General features: G+C 31.8%; 1 protein-coding gene across 3 annotated transcripts in view; it reads left to right on the forward strand.

Moving 5' to 3' along the window:
* The window catches only part of Khc-73 (Kinesin heavy chain 73), a 571,786-nt gene extending 550,940 nt beyond the window's left edge, over positions 1-20,846 (forward strand). For all 3 annotated transcript variants that reach the window (XM_081755750.1, XM_081755751.1, XM_081755752.1), the window contains 3 exons: positions 1,850-2,053; positions 4,293-4,496; positions 6,928-20,846. In XM_081755750.1, coding sequence (XP_081611876.1) covers positions 1,850-2,053; positions 4,293-4,496; positions 6,928-7,016 — 497 coding nt within the window. In that variant the 3' untranslated portion in view covers positions 7,017-20,846. The remainder of the gene's footprint in view (positions 1-1,849; positions 2,054-4,292; positions 4,497-6,927) is intronic.
* Positions 20,847-22,231: the final 1,385 nt, after the last annotated feature.

Below are 22,231 nucleotides of genomic sequence, written 5' to 3' on the forward strand. Positions count from 1 at the left end.
CTAGATCTTCCTAATGGTCATTTACCGATTGGACTTCCAGTTAAAACTTTGAAAGCGTTCCTACTTTTTTCCATTCTAGCTACATGTCCTGCCCACCTGAGCCTCCAAGATTTGATGACCCTAAAAATGTTTGGTGAATGGTATAAATTATGCAGTTCCCCATCATGAAGTTTTCGCCATTCCTCATTTCCGTTCCTTTTGGTTCCGAATATTCGTTTCAGGATTTTATTCTCAAATATATTCAGTCTGCGTTCTTCCCTCAGCGAAGCGATCATGTTTCACAATCATACAGCACAACAGGCATAATTATCGTTTTATATATTTTAAGCTTCAAATTCCTCGACAGAATTCGCGACGACAAGAGATTTTGAACTGAATAATAACACGAATTCCTGCAGGAATTCCAAAATAAAAAAAATTCAAGATGATCAGTTCCAGAAGAACAAACATTTGTGATTGTTAAAAATATGCTTTATGTGACGTGAAAAACAGTTCAAATGCGAGTTGTCCGTGCATTTAAGACATCTATACATAGCAGGCACGTTTTTATACTTTTCTGTTGGCTATTTTATTTCCTCTGACATTTTTTCCTGCACAGGCGCGGCAAATTTTCTGCGACCACATCGCAGATCGCGGCATGTTCTGCAATGGGGTCAAGTATCCACTTTATCAAAAGTATTATTCGATATTTTAACGCATCCAAAATTTGTCGTATTACGATCCCGAGGAACTTCTATGTATTTAGTACATAAATTTCGCCCAAAATTTTAAAATTATTATTATTATTATTATTATATTGTTTTTTGTTTGTTTCGGAGAGGGAATCGGACTCCTAAATACGCCCCTATTATCTGGAAACAAACAAATAAACGTGGACACAAAAGAGTTTTCATCTTAAATGTCCATGGTGATTTCCCCGTTGGAATAAAAATTTTAAAACCCTGTGTTACAAAGAGAAGAAAGCAGGGTTCACCCCTAACCCGTTCAAACGGGATTTTCCCTGATCGTTCCCTATATGATACTCGTTTTCATACTGTGCTTACATACATTTGAGTCTCATTGTATTATGATTATTATCTTCCATAATCAAAATAACAGAAGAGAAACGGGATTTTACTTACTTTCACTTTAAATTAATTCATTTCGGAATTTGATTTAAATCAACGATTTTTATTTAAAAAATCAAGTGATTTAAATCTTGATTAAAATCGTGATTTAAATCAGACTGATTTAAATCAATCCACCCTGGTAAATACGGTACATATTGAATATAATTTTACAACATAAATGTATTATAATAAATAAAAAGCTTTGCATTTTTTTATTATTATAGTGTGCCTTACAATTGTAATTGAGATTTCTCATTACATGCTCACTTTGCATTAGGGTTATAAACACGGGACCTACTATTTAAGAGAGTCCGAATCCTTTCTTGCATTGGTATCCCAGCGGGGTGTGAATATGTTGTGTGAGTAGTTACCGGTATCGTGTAACATCCGTGAGGAAGTTCCTGGTATTTACAAAAATACGACTTAAGAAATTTGAGCTTTCGATATATCGTTTCATTGACAAATATTGCTTGATTAATTATCACTTCTCATGAACCGAGGTAATTTTCCTCAGATAAGTCATACCTCAAAAGCAATTACTAATTTGTTGCAAAATATTTTATAAGTATACATAGTAGTTACTCTTATACATTTTTTTCTGTAGATTGTGAATTTACAATTTGTTTTTGTGTGTATTTCTGTATTATCAGGTATTTCATTCTATATTGTATCTATTTCAACTATTATTCATGTGCGCGACTTCAGCTCATATATATATATCTTACTTTTGTTTCTTCCAGACGAAGGCGATAGCACAAGTCAGTCTTCGTTCGGATCCCGACCCGATCTGCATCGTTTGTCAGAGACGCCAATCCCTGAGTGGGTGGTAATTGGAGAGAGTGTTCTGATTCGTCCATACAATTCGTCAGGTGTTGTAGCATTTGTGGGTACCACAGAATTTGCCAGTGGAACATGGATTGGTGTTGAATTAGATGCACCTACAGGTAACTGATTTTAAAGTATAAAATGTTCGTTATGTTAAATACGCGTTTATACTCGTCCGTGGATTAAATTGTACGTTCATTTTTATTATTGTTATTGTTTTCATAACCTCTTAAGGCTTGAACCCCCTAGATGATCTGACGCAACTGGAAATAATGCAAATATTTTTTTCTTACTGTTTATAGTCGCGTTCGGTCACATAGTTCAACCTTTACTGCTGTTGTTATGTTTCTGTTCATAATCGTAGATAGGATATTTCGTGTATGTTCATTGGTTCTCCTCCATTTTGTAAACTTTTCAATGTATTGATAAATAATAGAATTATTATTTCACTTCATAAGTTTTAGTATACTTATTATACAATAGGGTTTAGTTGTAGTGCGGTTAGCTTTACACTAAATAATAATAATAATAATAATAATACATGTTCCTTATTTGAAACTAATTTTAAGGCAAGTTTTGAAACTAAATTTCACTTCATTATTATATTTGTGAGCATGATGATAGTGTTGGATACTAACCAGTCTCAGGTGATGAACAAAATGACAGCCGATACTTCAAGGCAGTTGCGTTTGGACAAGGATCAACGCTTAAAATATGGGACTTTTTTTTTTTTTTATCAAATTGAAAATCACATGAAAGTACAACCTTCTCGCTCTATTAAGTAAGTAAAGTCCATAATATGTGTCACCCCGTAGTTTAAGTTTAATTAGGATTTAAAATACCGCCTCACCTTGTTCTAAATTCTACGTTGAAGAATCGAATCCTACGTTGAAGAAGAATCGGCCTGTGGATATTTTCGGTTCGAAGATCGAGTGACAAGGAGTTCGCTAGCATGCAGTTTTTGATCATGTTTATAGGAAAATTTGGAATTTATGAAGGTTCCAGTGTCCAAGCAACGGAAGTGGAATTTCCGGTAATTTTCCCAGTGTAAATTTTAGTGTGGAGCGTGAAACAAAGCGTAAAACTCCGTAGCTTTTTCAAGTGCCACTTATGCACAACCTAGGAGTTCCATTTAGATGTTTTGGCTATATGCCAATCGAATATTTTAGTATACGTTATTACTTGAAGGCCGATATATACCTCTATCTTACAAAGTTTATGTACATTCATAACTTATTTTGAGATCCCTTGTGGTTTTATGGTTAGTGTACCCGTCTTCGAAGCGGTAGATTTGAGTTCTATTCCTAGTGGTAGTTCATATTGTTCGAATTCCACGTTAAGTTATAGGTCCACGTCTCATATAACCTCGGTGCTGAAAGGGACGCTAAATCCCAATTCAAACAACCAGAAATTTATTTCTGATTTTATATTATTTCTGTTTTCCACTTCTGGGGAAAATCAAAGTGGACTTTGCTGATGTTGCGTGTACCTTTGTTGGCAACAATTGCCTGCCTCACACGATCAATGTAGTGACAGTTTATAATGACCTGATTTACTGGCTTCTCTGGATGCTGGAGATTCTTTGCCCAATACTAGGTTACCTTCGAAATTTCCTTCGTAACAGTAGACGTGCTAATGAAATACTAGCGTGTCCCATAGGTTTTCCGCCACACACTATGTGGAAATGAAAACGCAAGAGAACGGTGTAGAAGAGACTTTACTCTGTAAAATACAAAGCATTGTGCTTTATAGTGGATACTCATATTTCCGCCAAATTGAGAATGGCCTAAGTATACCACCTTTTGAACTTGGGAGTCAAAAAACATTTGCACTCCACCGCACATCATCCTCATTGGCGAATTTTTACCACGATGTTGCTGGTCGTACCTAACTACATGTTGCCCTTTCTCCGCAAAGATGTTTCGTGCTGCTTCACGGGCTGTGTGTCTCAGTAGTAGGAGCTCACAAATAAGTGTTCTTTTTCACTCCGTATTTCAAATCAAAAGACCACTTACCACGAGACTAAAACGGGTCATTAAGGATATATATCGAGTAATCTTTCCATCCTTTGCCATTTCGAAATCAGGTGAGGTGTTAGTTTTACAATTATTGGTTCCTTGCACAATAATTTTGTGTACAATGAATAACCTTGAGTTAAAATTAGATATCTTCATATATAAAAATAGGCACATGTATTTTCATAACTTTGTGAATATAATAAATGTTTTTACAACTACTCCAACTGGGACTGGAAACTTAAATGTGTTAGTTCCCTAATTTATACATTCCTGGTTTTATTTTGCTAAATATTTCCTGTGTGTTTTGGAATCTGTATTTAAAAGAACGTTAACTTTGCAGGTAAAAATGACGGGACTGTACAAGGCGTTCGCTACTTCAACTGCCGGCCAAAACATGGCATCTTCGTTCGTGCAGATAAATTGATTCTGGACAAGAGGGGTCGTGCCATGAGAACAAGTCGTCGAACGTCTGATTTTGGCATTAACAACGGGCGAACCAGAGATACCACGTCGGAAAGTGGCATGAAAAGGAGTCATAGTCGAGGTAATTTTACTTTCATATTACACTAGATCGAAAATATTAATATTGATGTTATAATCACTTAAAATCATATACTTTCCAGGAAATACAGTGGGACTTCGGTATACAGCCTTAATTCGTTCCAGATCTTTAGACTTATACCAAATAAATTCTTCCCATAAGAAATAAATGGAAAATATTAATCAGTTCCCATGAAAAATAATCCTGTTGTTGGTATATTTTATTTGATGGTTTGTAAAATGCGTTTAAACACTGTATAACAGTGAAATATATAAATACAAGAGCAATTAGATTAAATACATGACAATTTAACCTCTTTGCCTTGCTAATAGAAGTTGATTGCCTACTTTTTGCATCTGAGTCGTATTTCAAACAAAAGTTACATACCAAGCAAAATATTTCGTGTCCAAACATGATGTATACCAAGGTGGACTTTGTTCCCAAAGTGGATATATACCGTGATGCTACCGTGTAAGATAATCATTTTACAACGTTACTTTTTAATAGTTTATATGTATAGGAATACCTTGCATAGTGCAGTTTTGAAGAACGCGGTTTTTATATTACATATATTTACGAAGTGGCAATGGTTACCAATTTAAAAAAAAAAAATAACAAATAAAAGCAATGAATAGCGCATAAATTAAATAACCAAATAAAAGCAGTGAATAGCACATATGTTATATAATCAAATAAAAGCAGCTAATTGTGTAAATGTTATATAACCAAATAAAAAAAGTGAATAGCACATATGTTACTAATCAAATAAAAGCAGCGAATAGCGCATGTGTTTTATAACCAAATAAAAGCAGTGAATTGTGTGTATGTTACATAACCAAATAAAAGCAGCGAATAGCGCATATGTATTATAACCAAATAAAAGCATTGAATCGCTCATATGTTACATAACCAGATACCAATGGATAGTGCATATGTTACATAACCAAATAATTCAATAATTTCATATAATTAGTATAATTTCTTTCTTTCTATTTTATTAGATTCAGCAGCCATTAATCTTATTCTGATCACTACTTATCTTCATTTTTTTAAAATTCGTTCCCTACTTCTTGTCAAGAAAAAATGTGAAAGTACAAAGTTGTAAAATACTGCCTATATTTAGGAGAATATTAGATTTGAAGATACTGTACATATCAAAATTCGCTTGTGCATTTAGGATGAATCCGTTTCACACAACTTGGAACGAAACTACAATTTCCAACAATAGAGGATATTTTATTAAGAATTTATTAAGTTTATCGTATTAAGAATTTTTTAAAAAAGAAATTTTCAATCGATATCTTTATGCAAAACCACGAAGATGAATTTCGTTGGATTTGGTGGATGTTAAGGTATAAATACCTTCACAGGATTGAAAAAAGGGAAGTGTAGTATGGCTGTTTTTTCTTGGATACAACTGCCTTTTCAAATTCTCCCGAGGTTGTTTACTTACCATACACTTTTGACGAGTACACCCGAATTAAATTGCCTGCAGAAGCTCATATGATTTGGATTCCACGTTAAGAGGCCCCATCACGGCGAAATTAAAATACCGCTAATTTTACAATAATTATGTGATATCTTCAAATAGATAAAAGATAATCGAAAAGTGGAACAAGAGCGCCCTAGACAGTATTATTTTATATGAGATACCGTTATCACGACTCACTTATCTTCTTTCGATTTCCAGCTATTTAGGAAATCGGCATTTATTTTCGCGTTTCTAAATGACTGCAAACGGAAAGCTACTAGGTGACTCGTGATAACGGTACCTCATACAAACTAATATTGTCTAGCGCGCTTTTGTCCCATATTTGGATGATCTTTTATCTATTTGAAGATATCACATAATTACTGTAAAATTAGCGATATTTTAATTTCGCAGTGATTAGGCTTCTTAAGTTGTAGGGGTGAGGTCTCATATAGCGTCGCTGCTGAAAAGGGATGTTAAACTGTAATCAACCTAAACAACTTTAGCTTTTTTTTTTTTTTTTCACTAAATGGGGAAAATTACCATTTTGTGTTGGGAGAAGGTAATTTAGCTAGATTTTCTCTTTGGAGAATCATATTTGGGAATCAAACTAGGATAATGAAATTGCGAATCCTGTATGTGAAATTAGGTCCATTTTGTCACTAATAATGGTATCACGCAATCCTGTATGCGAAATTAGTATCTATTTATATCGCTAATAATGGTATCATGCAGTCCTGTATATGAAAGTAGTGTGTATTCTTATTGCTAATAATGGCATCACGCAGTACTGTATATGAAATTAGTGTCTATTCTTATTGCTAATAATGGTATCATGCAGTACTGTATGTGAAATCAGTGCCATTTCGAGTCGGTAATGGTGATATCAGTAGTTCTGTGTGTGAGATTAGTGTCTATTCTTATCGCTATTTATAGATGCACAATTTTCTTTTATATTTGCAGGTGAGGGCTTGTCTAGCTTACACCGTTCCCGCAGCCGAGGAGAAGGACTGAGTTCCATAGGCGCAAGGACTGGAACAAAAGGAAAATAGGCAGCTATAGATAAGCTTATGTGTTTAATGGTATGAAGTTTAACATGAAGCATCAACCCAGGTTGTGTGTCCATTTTTTTTATCCTAGTAGGAATACAAATTTTAAGAAATATCTCCTTTTCTACCTTACCCTCCATATTCAGAAATAGAGGACATTTTGTGAATATGGTATTTTGGTTAGGAAAGAAATAGTTTAAGAACATAACAAAGAATCAGCGCTTTCGTGTAGTCCAGTTGCAAATAATGAAGATATAACTTCATAATGGAAAGATTCACCGTAGTTGGAAGAAAATTTTTCGTCTGGAAAATATGTCTAATTATTAATGTAGACAAATTATTGTTTGTGTTAACAATTAGGCAAATTTTACTAGAGAATGTAGTTGTATCACTTTTACTGATGTATATTCCAGTGAGGAATATTACAAGTAATAATGAAAAGGCTTGGAATGTTTAAGGTTATTCCAGGATTCGTTTTAAAAGAGAAAAGTTTATAAGGGTTGTGCTGTTATTTACCATACAAAACTGGTAAAAGAAGGTTACGCTAAATGAAGCAAATGAAATTGTGACAATGGTTTTATTGTACACGAAAAAAAAACCAGGAAGCAATATATGAGTCTAGTCTGAACGAATTTAAACAGAGAGAGAGAGGGGAAAAATACAAAACTGTGTAGATTTTTTCACTTGAAAAATCATACACGAGTTTGCAAACAAGTGTTTGCAGTAGTAACAGCTTAGTTACTTACAGAAAGGGAAATATGTTTGATAAGAATAATATATAAATATTATATATATAAATATATATATACATAAGAATATAAATGTTTTAAGCCCTGTGTGTGCATGTGCGAGTGATCGAGAGCAAGTTGATAGATTTTAAGCCAGTTATTTCCAGTTTCTATCAACTTGCAACAGTCCATGATGAGCTAAAAAAAAATAAAAGTAAAAAAGAAAACTTTTGAAAGAATGGGATGTATGAATAATACGTTTTACTCAAAGAATCCATCCTAGACAAATGTCCATAGCGTTGTGTAACATAACTGTCCAGAACCAGTCTCAGATGTAAAATATTATCATTAGTGATTTTAACAAATAATTAATAATTTCTATGAAAAGAAAATTAAAATTAAAAAAATCTCTCCAAATGTTTTTGCAAGCTTTCAACGCAGTGTGGTGTAAATCAATCCACCATATTCTGCTATATCTTTAAAGAAAAAAAATATATTACTTTTGTTTCGTGTAATATATGTTTTAAGGGTTGAAAAAAACAAACACAAAGCATAAGTTTATGATCTTATGAATTTGCAAGACTTCATGGCTACAGGGCATGTATAGGATTTTTAAGCAGTGTTTTACTGTAAATGTTGCAGTTCTTAATTTTGTTAAGTCTGCTATATACATATGCATATAAATATTAGATAAATATTATATTATATATAGATATACATACATATATATATATAATGATAATTCTGTCCTCTGACGAAGAGTTGGTTTGTATATATTTGTCCCCAAAGGCTCAAAAGTTAGCTGCTGCCAAACAAGATGTATATTTAGAGAGTTTGTGAAGAAATAATAAAAAAAAAAAGTGTTTTAGTAAATAATTTTACATATATTTAAGTATAAATAAAACAGGGTGATTCACAGAAAAAAATGTGAATGCCCCTGTACTATTCGATGTAGCCTGAATATTTTCTTTTTTTCTTTTTGTTTCTCGTTTTTGAAATTAACTTTACAGAAAACAGGTACAACAGAATATACAAATTGTAGATTTTGAAAAATAAGTAATTTGTCGGACATATTCCTTTATCTGGTGAATATTTATTTGCTAAGTGAAATTACCCAGAGTAGGGGATTGTCGAATAGAGTCGTAAAAATTTGGGTGGACATGCAGTACAGATTCCCTTTATTTCGAAGTCGATCGTTCATTGTAGCTCTGCGGAATAACGTAACGGAAAATGGTAATATTAATTTCCCGATGGGATATCTCGAAAATGGATTTGTAACATCGATAATGATTTTACTTGAAAACCTTTTACAATCTTCTTAACTGTAACTATTTCAATATGTAGTAGAAAGTCAGTGGCAAAAATCTCGATATTTCTCATAGTACTGCCAGACGTAGTTTTAGTAAAAATAGCAAGAAGATAATAGTGTAAAGAATGTGGCGGGTACCTGGGTATTCTTACTTTTTTCAAGTAAAGAAAACCATTCTTTGTGCTGTCCTCTTCTTGTCGTTTTAAACCAACTACTGTATCTGGCAGTATTTTACGACATGTTAAGTATTCTTGTTATTAACTTTTGAACACTGCGATTGGATTGATAGTTGTTTTGTGGAATGTTTACAATTCAGAAGTATGCCATGATTGTGTTACGTTGTTATCATATTCAAAAGCTGAAGCTAATCCATTTCATAAATAATTTTCTAAATTCTAGGACACTTAACATCTTTCAAATTTATTTTCTCTTTTTTATTCTTCACTTGTTTTGAGAAAATGAAATACATGGGTTTGGCAGACATACGACGTATAAGACCAGTACTAAGCATTTAACTAATTTTCCCATAGAATTGATTTTCAAATCTCTGTACATGTCTTGGATTGGTTAGCAGTCTCATTAAGGATTGATGACATGATTCAAGAGCAGTTATTGAGCATCATAGTAATTCCAACTTACTCTGTTTCTGCAACTTTTTTTTTTTTTTTTTTTTTTTTTTGTTGGTAAAAATAGACTGCAAATAAGAAAATCCCTAATTATAGGTTGTATGAATCTAAGTTAAACAGAGCAATAAAGCCAAAGTGATACCATAATTGAGAGATATACGTGCCATTTGCGCATGAGTATTTGGGCTTGTATGTTACATGAACAAAATAAATTTCGTTTCACAAATATAATTCCCTTAGCAAAATGTAAGGGATATTGTTTATAAGATGGGTCCTTCTCGCAACCATACCGTACACTAGGCACTGCAGTTATCCGATCGGATTCGCTCTGACAAATTTTGATGGACTCTTAATCTAATTTTTCTGCTATGGTTTTATTCTGTGCGGCACTCTTACTGAAAATAACACATAAGGCTATTTTTAAAATTTGTGCCGGTTGACTGCGCTGTTGGCAGCCGTGACATTTTCTAAGAAGGAGTGGTTCTCAGTCCTATGAGGAATGCCAGGAGGGTAGATTTGAATTTAGCTACACACATATATATGTATGTTAGATTAACCTGTTACGTTGATATACGTTAATACATTATCTCTGGCTTGTTTTTGTTAAATTAACTGCATTCTGAAAGTTAGTTCGTATTTTACTCATTCGTCCAAATGTACGATTTGTGTTTATGAGTAGACCCAAACAAGAATTTTTTTTTTTTTTTTTTTTGTCTACTTACCAGAACTTATTTTATCTTTGTGACAAATTCATTGCTTTCGAAAAAAAAAAATATATATATATACGTGTATCTGAGCCTCTAGGGTTATTGTAAATAAACCATAACAATCAGTGAAGAATAAATCGGGGAATCACTGAAATTATTTTCCAGAAAACGTTGCAAGTCGAATGCCTGGATGACTAACTAAGTTCTTTTCTAAAATAAAATTTACACCTGGAAACATTTTTACTTTTTTGACAAATTTTATTTTGTTGTGAATTTATTTTATATGTGGTTTATAAACAACTAATTCAGCACTACAACAAGATATATATTTTAATATTGTTTAGTGTTGAAAATTTTTGTATAGGATCAGACAATTTGCTTAATTCTTGCCATTTTAGTTACAGTATATACTGCAACTGGTAAACTCAATTTACTATATAAATACCATTTCTGTACAAGACAATTTTAGTGGCGTGATCGAAATAAGCGACCGTGGCTAGTACTATCCGTTGTAGGTATTGAAAAAGAAGAAAGCATTCCACATACAATGTAACAACGTACTTTTAAAAAAATAGATTAGGCTACTAATTAATATTCGTAAAGGTAATGGGCATATATCACTCCCTAAAAATAAACATTAAGCTCACAGCCTGGAGGGGAAGAGAAACAGTGCGGTTAAAATTAAGTCAGAAATTAAAATCTTCCTTCAGATGTTGTGAAGGTTCAACAACAAATTTTTGGTTGATGCTTTTCCACGTATGATCATGTTATATATGTAATTTTATATCCTGTTGTATCTGTTATCCTGTTGTATCATGCTTCCTCTTATTCTGAAAACATTACTAAATATATATATAAAGAAATTTCAAAACTGATGTGTCTGCATTGAATAATAAGTGTATTTTGTTAAAGAAAAATAATACTGTATAAATAGCTTAACAATCCTTATTATATATATTATATATGAGAACCTAATCACTTCACTGTGGTATTTTTTTGTTGATTTTTTAAATTACACAAACAAAAAATAAGTGTTACTGAGTGTGATATGTTAATTATCACTCAGGAGGAAGATTAAGCATTTTCCGTTGTTGTTATTGTTGTTTTTATTTTAATTATTATATTATTTGTTATTTTACTTTCGCGGAAACTTCGTATTTGTTCATTTTCTTAATCTATCCGATTACTACTAGTTAATACGGAATTCCATTTTTTTTAAAGTGAATTCTGTAGTGAATCAAAAACTATTTTTATTAGCTCTTTTTTCCTTGCTTTGTTATGTACTTTTCTCGTAATTTGTGCTCTAATAATTTAGGTGGAATTTGCTGAAAGCTGAAGCATCGTGTCGTTTTTAAACGTGTAATTTAATATTAATAAGGTACCATCACACACTTTTGTACATAAATGTCTTACTTAAGAAAGAAATAATCTCGTTTTAGCAGAAGAAGAAGTATATGAAAAATGTATAAATACTACCATAATAATATAATTTTGTGGAGAAAAATGTTACAAGAGAAGGGGCAAATTTGCAATTTTCGGGTATGAAGGTATTTAGTTTAATATTGGAGCTTTTGATTATTTTTTTTAAAAATTATAATTTCCAAATCTAGTGTTTTTGTACAAAGAGCAACACAATCAAGTATAAAAATATTATGTGTATTTAACGTTCTCTGGTTGTATATTTTGACACGTCACCTTTTTGCAACGACACTAGACACTATAGCGAACGTGTCCAAACATCTGTGAGAGTAGTGGAAAAAAAAAAGTTACCATTATAAACTAATTCTCTTAGTTTTCTGTTAACTCGCGTATTTTATCATTGTATTAATTATTTCGTAATGAAATGAAAAGAAATATCTACGTCTCGCGGTTATATCCTTTAGGCCAGTGCTATTCAACTTTTTTTTTTTCTCGCGTACCCCTTGACACAGTTCGCCATCCAATTGTGTACCCCTGAAGCTGTTTAAAAGAAATGAAATCGAAGTGAACTTATTAAACTTAAATACATGTTCTGTTGGTTAAAAAGGGGAACAAATAGAGACCCAATAAAAGGGCAATCAGTGTGCCAATCAAAAGACTATTTACAGGAGAATAAAGTGCACACCCGAAAAAATTAACATGTGAAATTTCAAAACATATGAGAGACATTCAGTTCTACTGAGGGGGATTTTCCCCTCATCTTCCCTGATAATTCGCACACTGAGGACAACGTTAAAATTAAAATAATAATAATAATAATAATAATAATAACGTTAGAACTAAACTGTTAATGAGATGACTGAGCTTGTTTCCGGGAAGGCAACTCCTTGATTCTTGGTCGAATCTTCGAGAGTGTGAAAATCAGAGCTGATTCTGGATTCAAGCAATTTCTGTGCTTCTTTTTTATTGATGTTAACGCAGAGGAACCATTGGAAAGAAAGAAATTTCTGCAACTAGGATAATTCAATAAATATTGGAAATGTGCTTATCTTAGGATTATGTACCCCGAGAAATATCTTCGCGTACCCCCGGTTGAATAGCACTGCTTTAGGCTAATGGAGACGGATGACTAACGAAAGTGAATTATTGTAAAGTACCAGGATGTGAGAGGAAACAGAAGAAAGCCGAGAAAAGTCATGGATACGATGTTATTCATCACAAATTCACGTAGCCAGGAATTGAACCAAGGACCCTTCGCATCAAAAGTGAACGCTTTTTTCACTGAGCCACCTTGTCCCGTTAGAGAAGTGAAAAAGGGAACTTAATTGCGAGTAACACTCTTTGTTAGACACTTCTTTATGAGCTGATCATTTTAATCTTTAACCTAAAGACTATCCGAAAATCATACCCACACCTTTTTAAAATGGTAGTCGTGACCACTTAAAATTCAGCAGCAATTATACGGTTAAGAAAACAGGACAATAGTAATTATACAGTGACGAGTTCAGTACAATAACTACTGTAGTACATTGGAGTCAAAAAATAATAAAATACGATAAACGCAGAAGACCTGTGTATTATTCAAATAGAAAAGATACAAATGACCTAATAATCTTTTTTGAAAGCTTCATTCCCTGAAAATTGAAATTTTGTCGTTTTCTTAAGAGAAATAGACAAATTAAAGTAAATTGCTGTACTACTAACATGTCCAAACACATTCGCTTTTCTATTTGCTCGTTTGCACTGTGGTGAAAAATTTGAATCTTTGTCAAGTAATACAACACCAAATGTGTGGTTATTGCGTCCTCTTGCTGTTATTCATAAGAAAGCTTATTTATCTTGCTGTAATGTGAATTACTACTACTAATTATTTTCAGAACACCATCAACACATTTTTGTTTCTTATAGTATGCATGCTACATGTCGTGATAAATAATACAAGATAAAACTCCATGAAAAATGGACACTTGCGTTTTTAAGAAAAAGAAACAATGAGGTTATTTTATGCAAAAAGAAAAACTCAAGATTTATCACTAATGTGCTTCCTTATAACGAACGTAGCATGTTTAACTCACAAGTACAAATTCAAATATTGTGCATCATTCTTTTGGTTTCCTTAAATACGTATGAATTTACCCAAGTTATGATTTCACATTAGAGCATCGTTGTTATTTGATGTAATTTATATTATTGCTCAAATTTCTAAGAAGCATTTTGGTTGTGAATAAGATTGAGTAATTCTTTCATCAGAGCTTTCAAAAATCAAATTTTATCCTTGGTGGCCAATCTGCGTGCCATTGTTTTGTAATGCAAGGCAGCATCATTTGTGTTAGCACATGCAAGTTGTAATGTGTGTGTGAGAGAGAGCCTTTGTTGAAACATCGTAAATGTGTACAGTAACAGGATTTTTTTTTTTTTTTAATGGTATATGACGCATTTTCATACAGAGCATTTTTGTTTCTTACGTTAAGTGAAACTTAGTGAGAATCAAACGTTTTGTAGAATGTATTGAAATTGATGGTCTGCACTGCAGTGTATCAACTTTCTAAAGCTATTTTTGACACTACAATGTTAATTATGATTAAAGATAAATTCTTTCTTATACAGTGAAACTCCGATTATTCGGACTAATGAGTTCTGGAGGTAATTCAGATATGCAGAAATCCTTATAATTTGGAAAAGCATAGAAACAAAATTGCGTTGTAAAATTTAAAATAATCTCTAAAATAATTTGTGTTTAATAAAAACGTAAGACTAATGTATGTTGAAAATAAGATCACTTTTACTACAAACTTTTTTTTTTTTAATAAAGACAATTCCAATTGAATATAAAAGTTAACGTTCGTTTAAATAAGAATTTCAAAGAAATCGTATTTTTAATAAGGAGTGCTTAAAGTAAGCTTTTTTTTTTTAATGTAGTTATTTTGTTTTCGACTATTTTGCTATCCAGGTGACTACCATTAGAATAATTGGAGTTATGCTGTATTTTGTATTCATATGTTCGGCAATTTTATGTTTTCTATATTTAATGGTATTTCTATTTAGATATGTTTGTGGTATAGGTATAAAAAGAAAAAAAAAAACATCTTGTAGATTTGATCAATAATTTGAGAAAAACAGATAATTTTGATTACGATTTTAAGTAACTTGATGTCAAAAATTACGTCGAAGAAAACTGTTCAAATTTTTTCATTCGTTCTGAAGTTGTGCATTATTTATAGTGACTGTATAATGATATGAAAACGGTCATTGACATTAATACAAACTTTTGTGGCACTCAGACATCACAACTGAAAATCAGTAGAATCACAAATAAGTATATAAGCTAATTTGTGTAATGAAAGAAATGCACTTAATCGAGAAGACTCATTTATCTCCAAAACGTAATAATATTTCATGAAAAGATTTCGATTTCTAACATTTTCAGAAAAATTTCATTAACTACATTTTAACTTCTTCAAGAGTACCGCAAGGAACTGTATTATTCGGTAACTTTTTTTTTTTTGCGTGAAACATAAAAGATTAGACTTTTTAAATGAAATTACATATATATACAGTATACATTGGAGAGTGAGTAAGTATACAAAAGTCATAAATACATAGAACGAAACACACAAATGTACCATAAAGGTATAACCTATTATTGCTTGAGGTCATTAGATGCCGGTTTTATTTTTCCGTATTCTTAGTGCGCTGATTTAAATGGGCATTTTTTTTTTAATCCATTGAGATTTACTGTTTTGATTCCGTTGATTTACCTATCTACTTGAATAATCATGTTTTTTTTTCAATGACTATTGTTTTGTAAAAAGCGGTTTACTTTCATTGCCTCTTGATTTGAAAAAGAGGTTATTTTCCGATGTTTCGATGATTTGAAAAGAGGTTTATTTTCAGTGTATCTTGATTTGTGAAAACGGGTTTATTTTCAATATGTCTTGATTTGTGACGGAGTTGTTTTTAACGTCTCTTGATTTGTAAAGAAAGCAAAAAGTTATTTCTAGTGTCTCTTGCTTTGTATAAGTAAAGTGTCTATTTATTAACAGAAAAATACTTTCCCATATACGTAGATGCATTAAAAATGAAAGATGGCACCGATATTTAACAATCTTTAAAAAAAAATGTTGGTTGAATTTGACAGCACTCTGTCATGCTTTTCGAAAGTTACAAAAAGTAACGAAGAAAAGACTTAACTTTTAACACCCAACAAAATTCTATTATTAAAAATAACTTGTTGAGAAAGTTCCTTCATTCTTGAGATCGAGGCGTGCATCACCAAATTGTGTTGACTTGCAGACCTATCATTCAACAACGAGGAATTACTTGAGAAAATGGTGTCTACTTTAGATTTTAAATTATTTAGCAATTGTGAAAATACAGTTATAACTCAAATAATAACGTTAAATTTTATTCACATTTAGGATTTTTTTTTCTAGAATTCCAGTAATCACAGGGAAAGTAGCTTTTTTATAAAAAAAATAAAGAAAAAGAAGCTTGATTGCTTCTCTAGCAAACGTTTAGTTGGAAATTCTTATGCGGAATTGAAAATAGATTCCATTGCCAAAACCTGTGGCGTGATCCTATAATCCAGCTTCCTTGAAAGTGAGGTAATATGATGGGGAAGAAGTATTCTTTATTACGTGATCTTACATGATGGTTTATGCATTCCCAATAGCACAGACTTCAAGTCCCTGCGTGTTCGGAATCCACGTAAATAGCAAATCTCGTCTATCATGACCTTTGTATTGCATCTTCTTTCTCATCTCAACCATAGGTTGGTGGGCAACATGGAAATTTTAAAACGTTTCTCTCTCTTGGGAGAGCTGTTTTATATTTTGAAAATGTCTCTTCTTCATAACTGCATCTAGATATTCTATCCTTAGTCTTCCTCTTTCCGGTTTTCCTTCTGCCTTTCCCCCTATCAACACGGTGATCAAATCGGAGTGCCGAATAAAATGGCCAAGCATGCTGTTTCTTCCTTTTCCTATTATCTACATGATCTGTCGTCCTTCATTAGCTTCTTTTAGTATGTCTTCGTTACTTTTCCTTTCGGTCCATGATATACGCAGCATTCTCTGCCAACACCACATTTCATATGCTTTCAATTTGAATATTTATTGTATTGTATTGCATAAGAACGTGGAATCTATGAATCGAACAAAATTTTATCCAGTAAGGAAAATCATAGACGTAAATATGGACGGTTCGAAGTACTGTCGGCGGAAGTCTTCGTGATTACGTCTAAAATTATATTTTAAAAATAATAATGAAGTAAGATTATAGAAACCGTTATAAGAACCAAATCTGTCATATGCATTTTGGCCTCACTCATAACTTGAATATCTAAGTGTAAAATTTTTATTACCTTAAAAAATGTTCAGGCTTTCCTTCCACTAATTATATGGCTTCAAGTCTGCCTAATATATTTTAGGTTTAGCATATAATGTATATTATAGGTAAAATTGCATGCCGGATTACCTATCAATGCTTTACGTGTTTTTCAGGCATTGATTTAATATTTTACAGGATCACGTTGTCAGACACTGTTTATCGATATCCCTGTAAGCCAAAGAACATTTAAATTTTTGGTTTAAGAAACCCTAGTTTTGTTTCTGTGTTCTTGTCATATGCAGTTATTTGAAATAATTCTAATGTAAAATGATTCTGAAAATCGTATTTAAATTTCAGTTATATATATTAGAATAAATTGCATTTTAACTTAAATTCGTGTTAGTTGTACAACGAAATAGAAGAAAACATTCCGAATTAGAAAAAGACAGATTACACAGTATTATTTGTTTCTATTTCTTCAGTATTCTATATTAGTTTCGGGCCAATATTATTCAAAATCCTAATTTTTTTTTAGAGGACAGCATTAACTTAACCTCTTTCTCCTCATTATCTATCTCTACTATTCGGAACTTATGTTCTGCTTTCAAAATACTTTTCTGTACTAGTACTGTCTGTACTGAAGCAGATTCGTAATAATATCTTGGACGGATGAGTCAAGTAGTTTTGTCACTCATTGATATCGAAAGTGCAAGATTCCAAAACTTACATTTTCGTTTCCAAACAATATGGCTGCTAGATAAACGAAAGCATATAGGGGTGTATATACTTTACTTTACATTTATTCTCACGAAATACATTTCCGTATCCTTGATCTGTTCACTCTTTGAAGTTTCATATTGCGGAAATTTAAAGTTATAATTCTGACTTGTATTGTTGTCTATTTTTATAGGTAATCATAAAACACAGACATTGTAAGTTCTGGAGTAAAGGCTCATTGTCAAGTGATGTTCCTTACTACAATTAACGGCATTTATTCCCTGTAGAAATACGAACAAAAGGTCTATTGTGAAAATTTTAATATAAACAATGGCTACAAAAATAAATAAATAAATAACAATAAAATTCTGTAATATTTTGAAGACGAAGTGAAATTGATGGAGAAAGGTGTATTAGATTCCCTTGAACTTAATCATATATAACATGACTATTTTGTATAATTAACATTTCTGACCATAGTATATACACTTATTTATTAAAACTAAAATACAGAGTAACGATTTCGACAATTTAATGTTATCTTCCTCAGACAGTAACTGAAAGAAATATCTTCAGAGCATAGAAATACATATACTAAAAGTCGTTTAGTGAATATTTCTATGCTCTGAAGATATCTCTTTCAGTTAGTATCTGAAGAAGATAACGTTAAGTTATCGAAACTATTACACTATATTTTCGTTCTAATAAATAAGTGTATATACTCTGGTCAGAAGTGTTAATTATTTCTTTAGTGAATTCCAGAGTCGCGATGGATAGAGTTACATTATTTTGATTTGATTTTTTTTTCACTATGGCAACGACAAGGATGTAAGATCATATTTTTTCAGTGTCATTTTGACCCTTCTAGCTTGCGATAGTGTGAAACGCGTATTTTATTAGCTTCGTGCTACTTGGTCTGAGCATGATAGTTAAAAAAGGAAAAAGTCTCTGTAGATTCGTTATTCTGTCACAACTTGTAAAATAAGCGGAGTAACCAAAGTGACTACCAAAATCTGGTCTTCATAAAGGTCTAATACGTGATATCTACAAAGACAAACAGATATCTCAAAAATGTCGACCATTTTGTTTTATGCTGTTTTCTATACCAAACGAAGTCCAAATGTTGATATCTATGAGTTGTTCTGTCACTTCGAAAATTGTGGAAGAATGGGGACCCTGGAGAGATTTTCTTTCTAACAATGTTTCTTTCTAATATGCAAGAAATTATTTTTATTTTTGTCATATAATAACCTTCACCTTGTGGTCTGAGAATAATTTAGTTGATTTTTAATTTATTGTAAGATAAAATTTGTTTACTTGGATTAATGGCGTTTGTGGAAAATGTGATACGTTAATAGGAATACACTTAAAGAATTTCATGAATAATGGAGAGGTTATGAAACATTTTTGTGAAAATTTCGTTTTCATAGCGAATGCAGATGTTACATGAATCCGTATTACCGGATAGCTTATTTCACTTTATCTTAAGATACGAAGATAAAGAGATATGCAAAAGAAAAGTGGAATTCAGTTTACTACATACGTAATCTTTTAATTTTTGCTTACCATAATCCTTTAACCACTAAACCATTTTATTGTAAACATAGTCGCAACATTCAGTGATCGCGGGGCTGTGTACTGGATTCTGATCATCCCCAAAAGAACTCATATATATAACTGTATATTTGTTCCTAATTATAAGATCGTAATAATAAAAAGTAAACAAACTAGGTAAGAATTTGATTTAGAATGCAGAGATCAATCAGAAGAAACTAAATATTTATATCTCATTGCATTGCTTGTGTTTATAACTTCACAGAACCAAATGTGTGGTTATCTATTAATAGAACAGATGTATTTAAATAATGCCGATAAACCGAAATAGACGATCTCTTAAGTTATTGACAACATCAATAATGATACGAGAAGCATTAAAACTTATTTTCTGTTCTTTTCATGATATAATGATAGTTTATATTACTGTACTGCAAAATCTCTATTAACCTTATATGCAGTGCAAAATCTGCAACGGATAAAGTTTCCAGGTCATTAATTTAAACCTATACGATTTCAATATTTATTATAATAATTAATTACATGTTAAAAATTGTTTATATATATAAAAAATAGTAATATATATTCCTACACAGGAAAGGTGTCAGGACTTTTTCTGAACACCAAGAAAAAAAAAATTGTTTTAACAATGTGATTAGATGAAGAAAGGAGAAACGTGAACTAATTAATAATTAAAAGAATTTAAACAATGAAAAAAGACTATGCTATAGAGGTAATTAGCAATACTTTTTTTAGTGTGAATGAGATCAAGACGTGAGGATGTTCTTATTTTGTGATATGTATGCTGCTTTCTATTTCAATGAAATCAACAAAGCATAACATTTGTACTTAAGTTTGGTGTTGTTTCAATGCTGCACGCCATTCAAGTATTATTTTTTATCATTACAAACTGTTTAAAGAAAATTTTTAAAAAAATTCCTCCTGTATATCTATCATTCCTGCTACAAGTGTTAAGATAAACATATATGTATATTTTTAGACTATGCAATTAAAAAAGCTTGTTTTAATTTCTTGTGAAAAACATATGTTGACTCCCTTAGTTTTGTCAATCATTAATTTATGTTTACCAAAACATGTTAAAACTTGTTCTTTAGGTACCTGCAGTTTGAATCTATGAAGATTCTTTGTAGAAAACAACCAGAGGGCTTTGTAATTGGTGTAGAACAGTTTCTGGACTTAAACCCCCGCAGTATTTTAAATTCTGTAGATTTGTTACTGACAATAGCCCATCCTCCTCATATAATTTAGGTATTAAAAAAATTACAAAAACATGAAGAGTGAATTATATATTATATAGACACATATATGCCTTCATAGACATTTTTGTCACTTCATGCCATATTTCTTTTTGTATGTAGCTAGAGCTATAGTCATGTGTCTCATTCCAATGTAAATTTCAAATGTCAATACATGTTATAAAATAATTTTGCTTTTGTAGTATTCTTTTTAACCCTTTACAGTTTCTTTCTATTTATGTATGTATGTTTTAAGATATATAGCCTTGTAACATTCATATGAATATTATCCTCATTATTTTCGTCGTTCATATTTTTTTTTTTTTCTTCGAGAAATCAGGGATAGTTTTAGTGTATCGTACGAATTAACCCGAACTCATCCGATCTGGATCAAACTTGGCATGGTAGTAAACCTTGTCTCGCTATATAAGTATGTGAAATAATATGTTGCGTAGCCCCTTAGTTCATGAGTTAAGGACCATGAAATTTGGGGTTTGGACTTAGTATTTTCGCAGAGGAACGAATGATCTAATCTGATCTAAATCAAACTGGCATGGTCGCAGAATTTGACGTGCTATATATATCTATTATGAAAAGGAAAATGTGAATTGTACGAAAAATACGTTTATAATTGCAAGAAATGTAACTTCGTTGCAAACTCAGTCGTATCTGACAGTAAACAAAACCTAGTGTGCAACAAAACCACTTTACACAAATCAGATTTGAAGTAGTATGCATATATATTAATAATAATATGTTATTTAGCATTTTGGTTCTCATAGTTATAAGCTATGAAGTTTTGGATTTGGAATTTAGTCCCATTTTCAAAGAAAGAAAGAAAGAGAGTTGAACCAAATTCGTCCGATCTACTTCAAATTTGGCATTATTGTAGACCTGAATGTGCTATACATATAATTACTAGTAAACGTAATTCCTCGCCTCTGGCTGCTTTAACTCCACTAGGTCGAGTCCGGTACTTTTGTTGATGTCATAATCACCTGAACAGATATAACCCAACCTTCACGTAATATTTGAAGCAATTGGTAGGCCTGTGAAGCATTGAAACAGGCCTTTGTTGTGCGGTTGATGCATGAAAAGTTCTCCTTTTTAAGATAAATTTGTGTTGTTTGGAGCATATTATCCATTGAGTACAATATATGTCAAAGACATAACTTGTTGTGTGTAGTGTATTATTTCACTACGTACTGCGTATGAAGAAAAAGAAAACACTAATTATGCATATGAAGAAAAAGAAAACACTAATTATGCATAAATTAGAAAATGGTTTAAATAAACTGAAAGTATCAAATCTCGAACAATTGAAGGAAATGAGTTTGTAAAGCTTTGTCTCCATTCATGGTCCTACTTCAATTCCTCGTCATTCCAACATCTCTTTCCTTCACAGGAGATCTTGCTTATCACACTGAGTATGGATTAAAATTGAAGCATGACGAAAAGTTAGGACTTGCCGGGATTCGAACTCGAGTTTTCTGTTTGAAACTCAAACAAGGTAACCACTTACCTTCACTGACACATATTTGATGTTGTACAGAATCCGTTAAGTAATTGAAAAA

Source organism: Thermobia domestica, chromosome 4 (assembly GCF_964235325.1).
Source record: "Thermobia domestica chromosome 4, izTheDome1.hap1.1, whole genome shotgun sequence".
NCBI lineage: Eukaryota > Metazoa > Arthropoda > Insecta > Zygentoma > Lepismatidae > Thermobia > Thermobia domestica.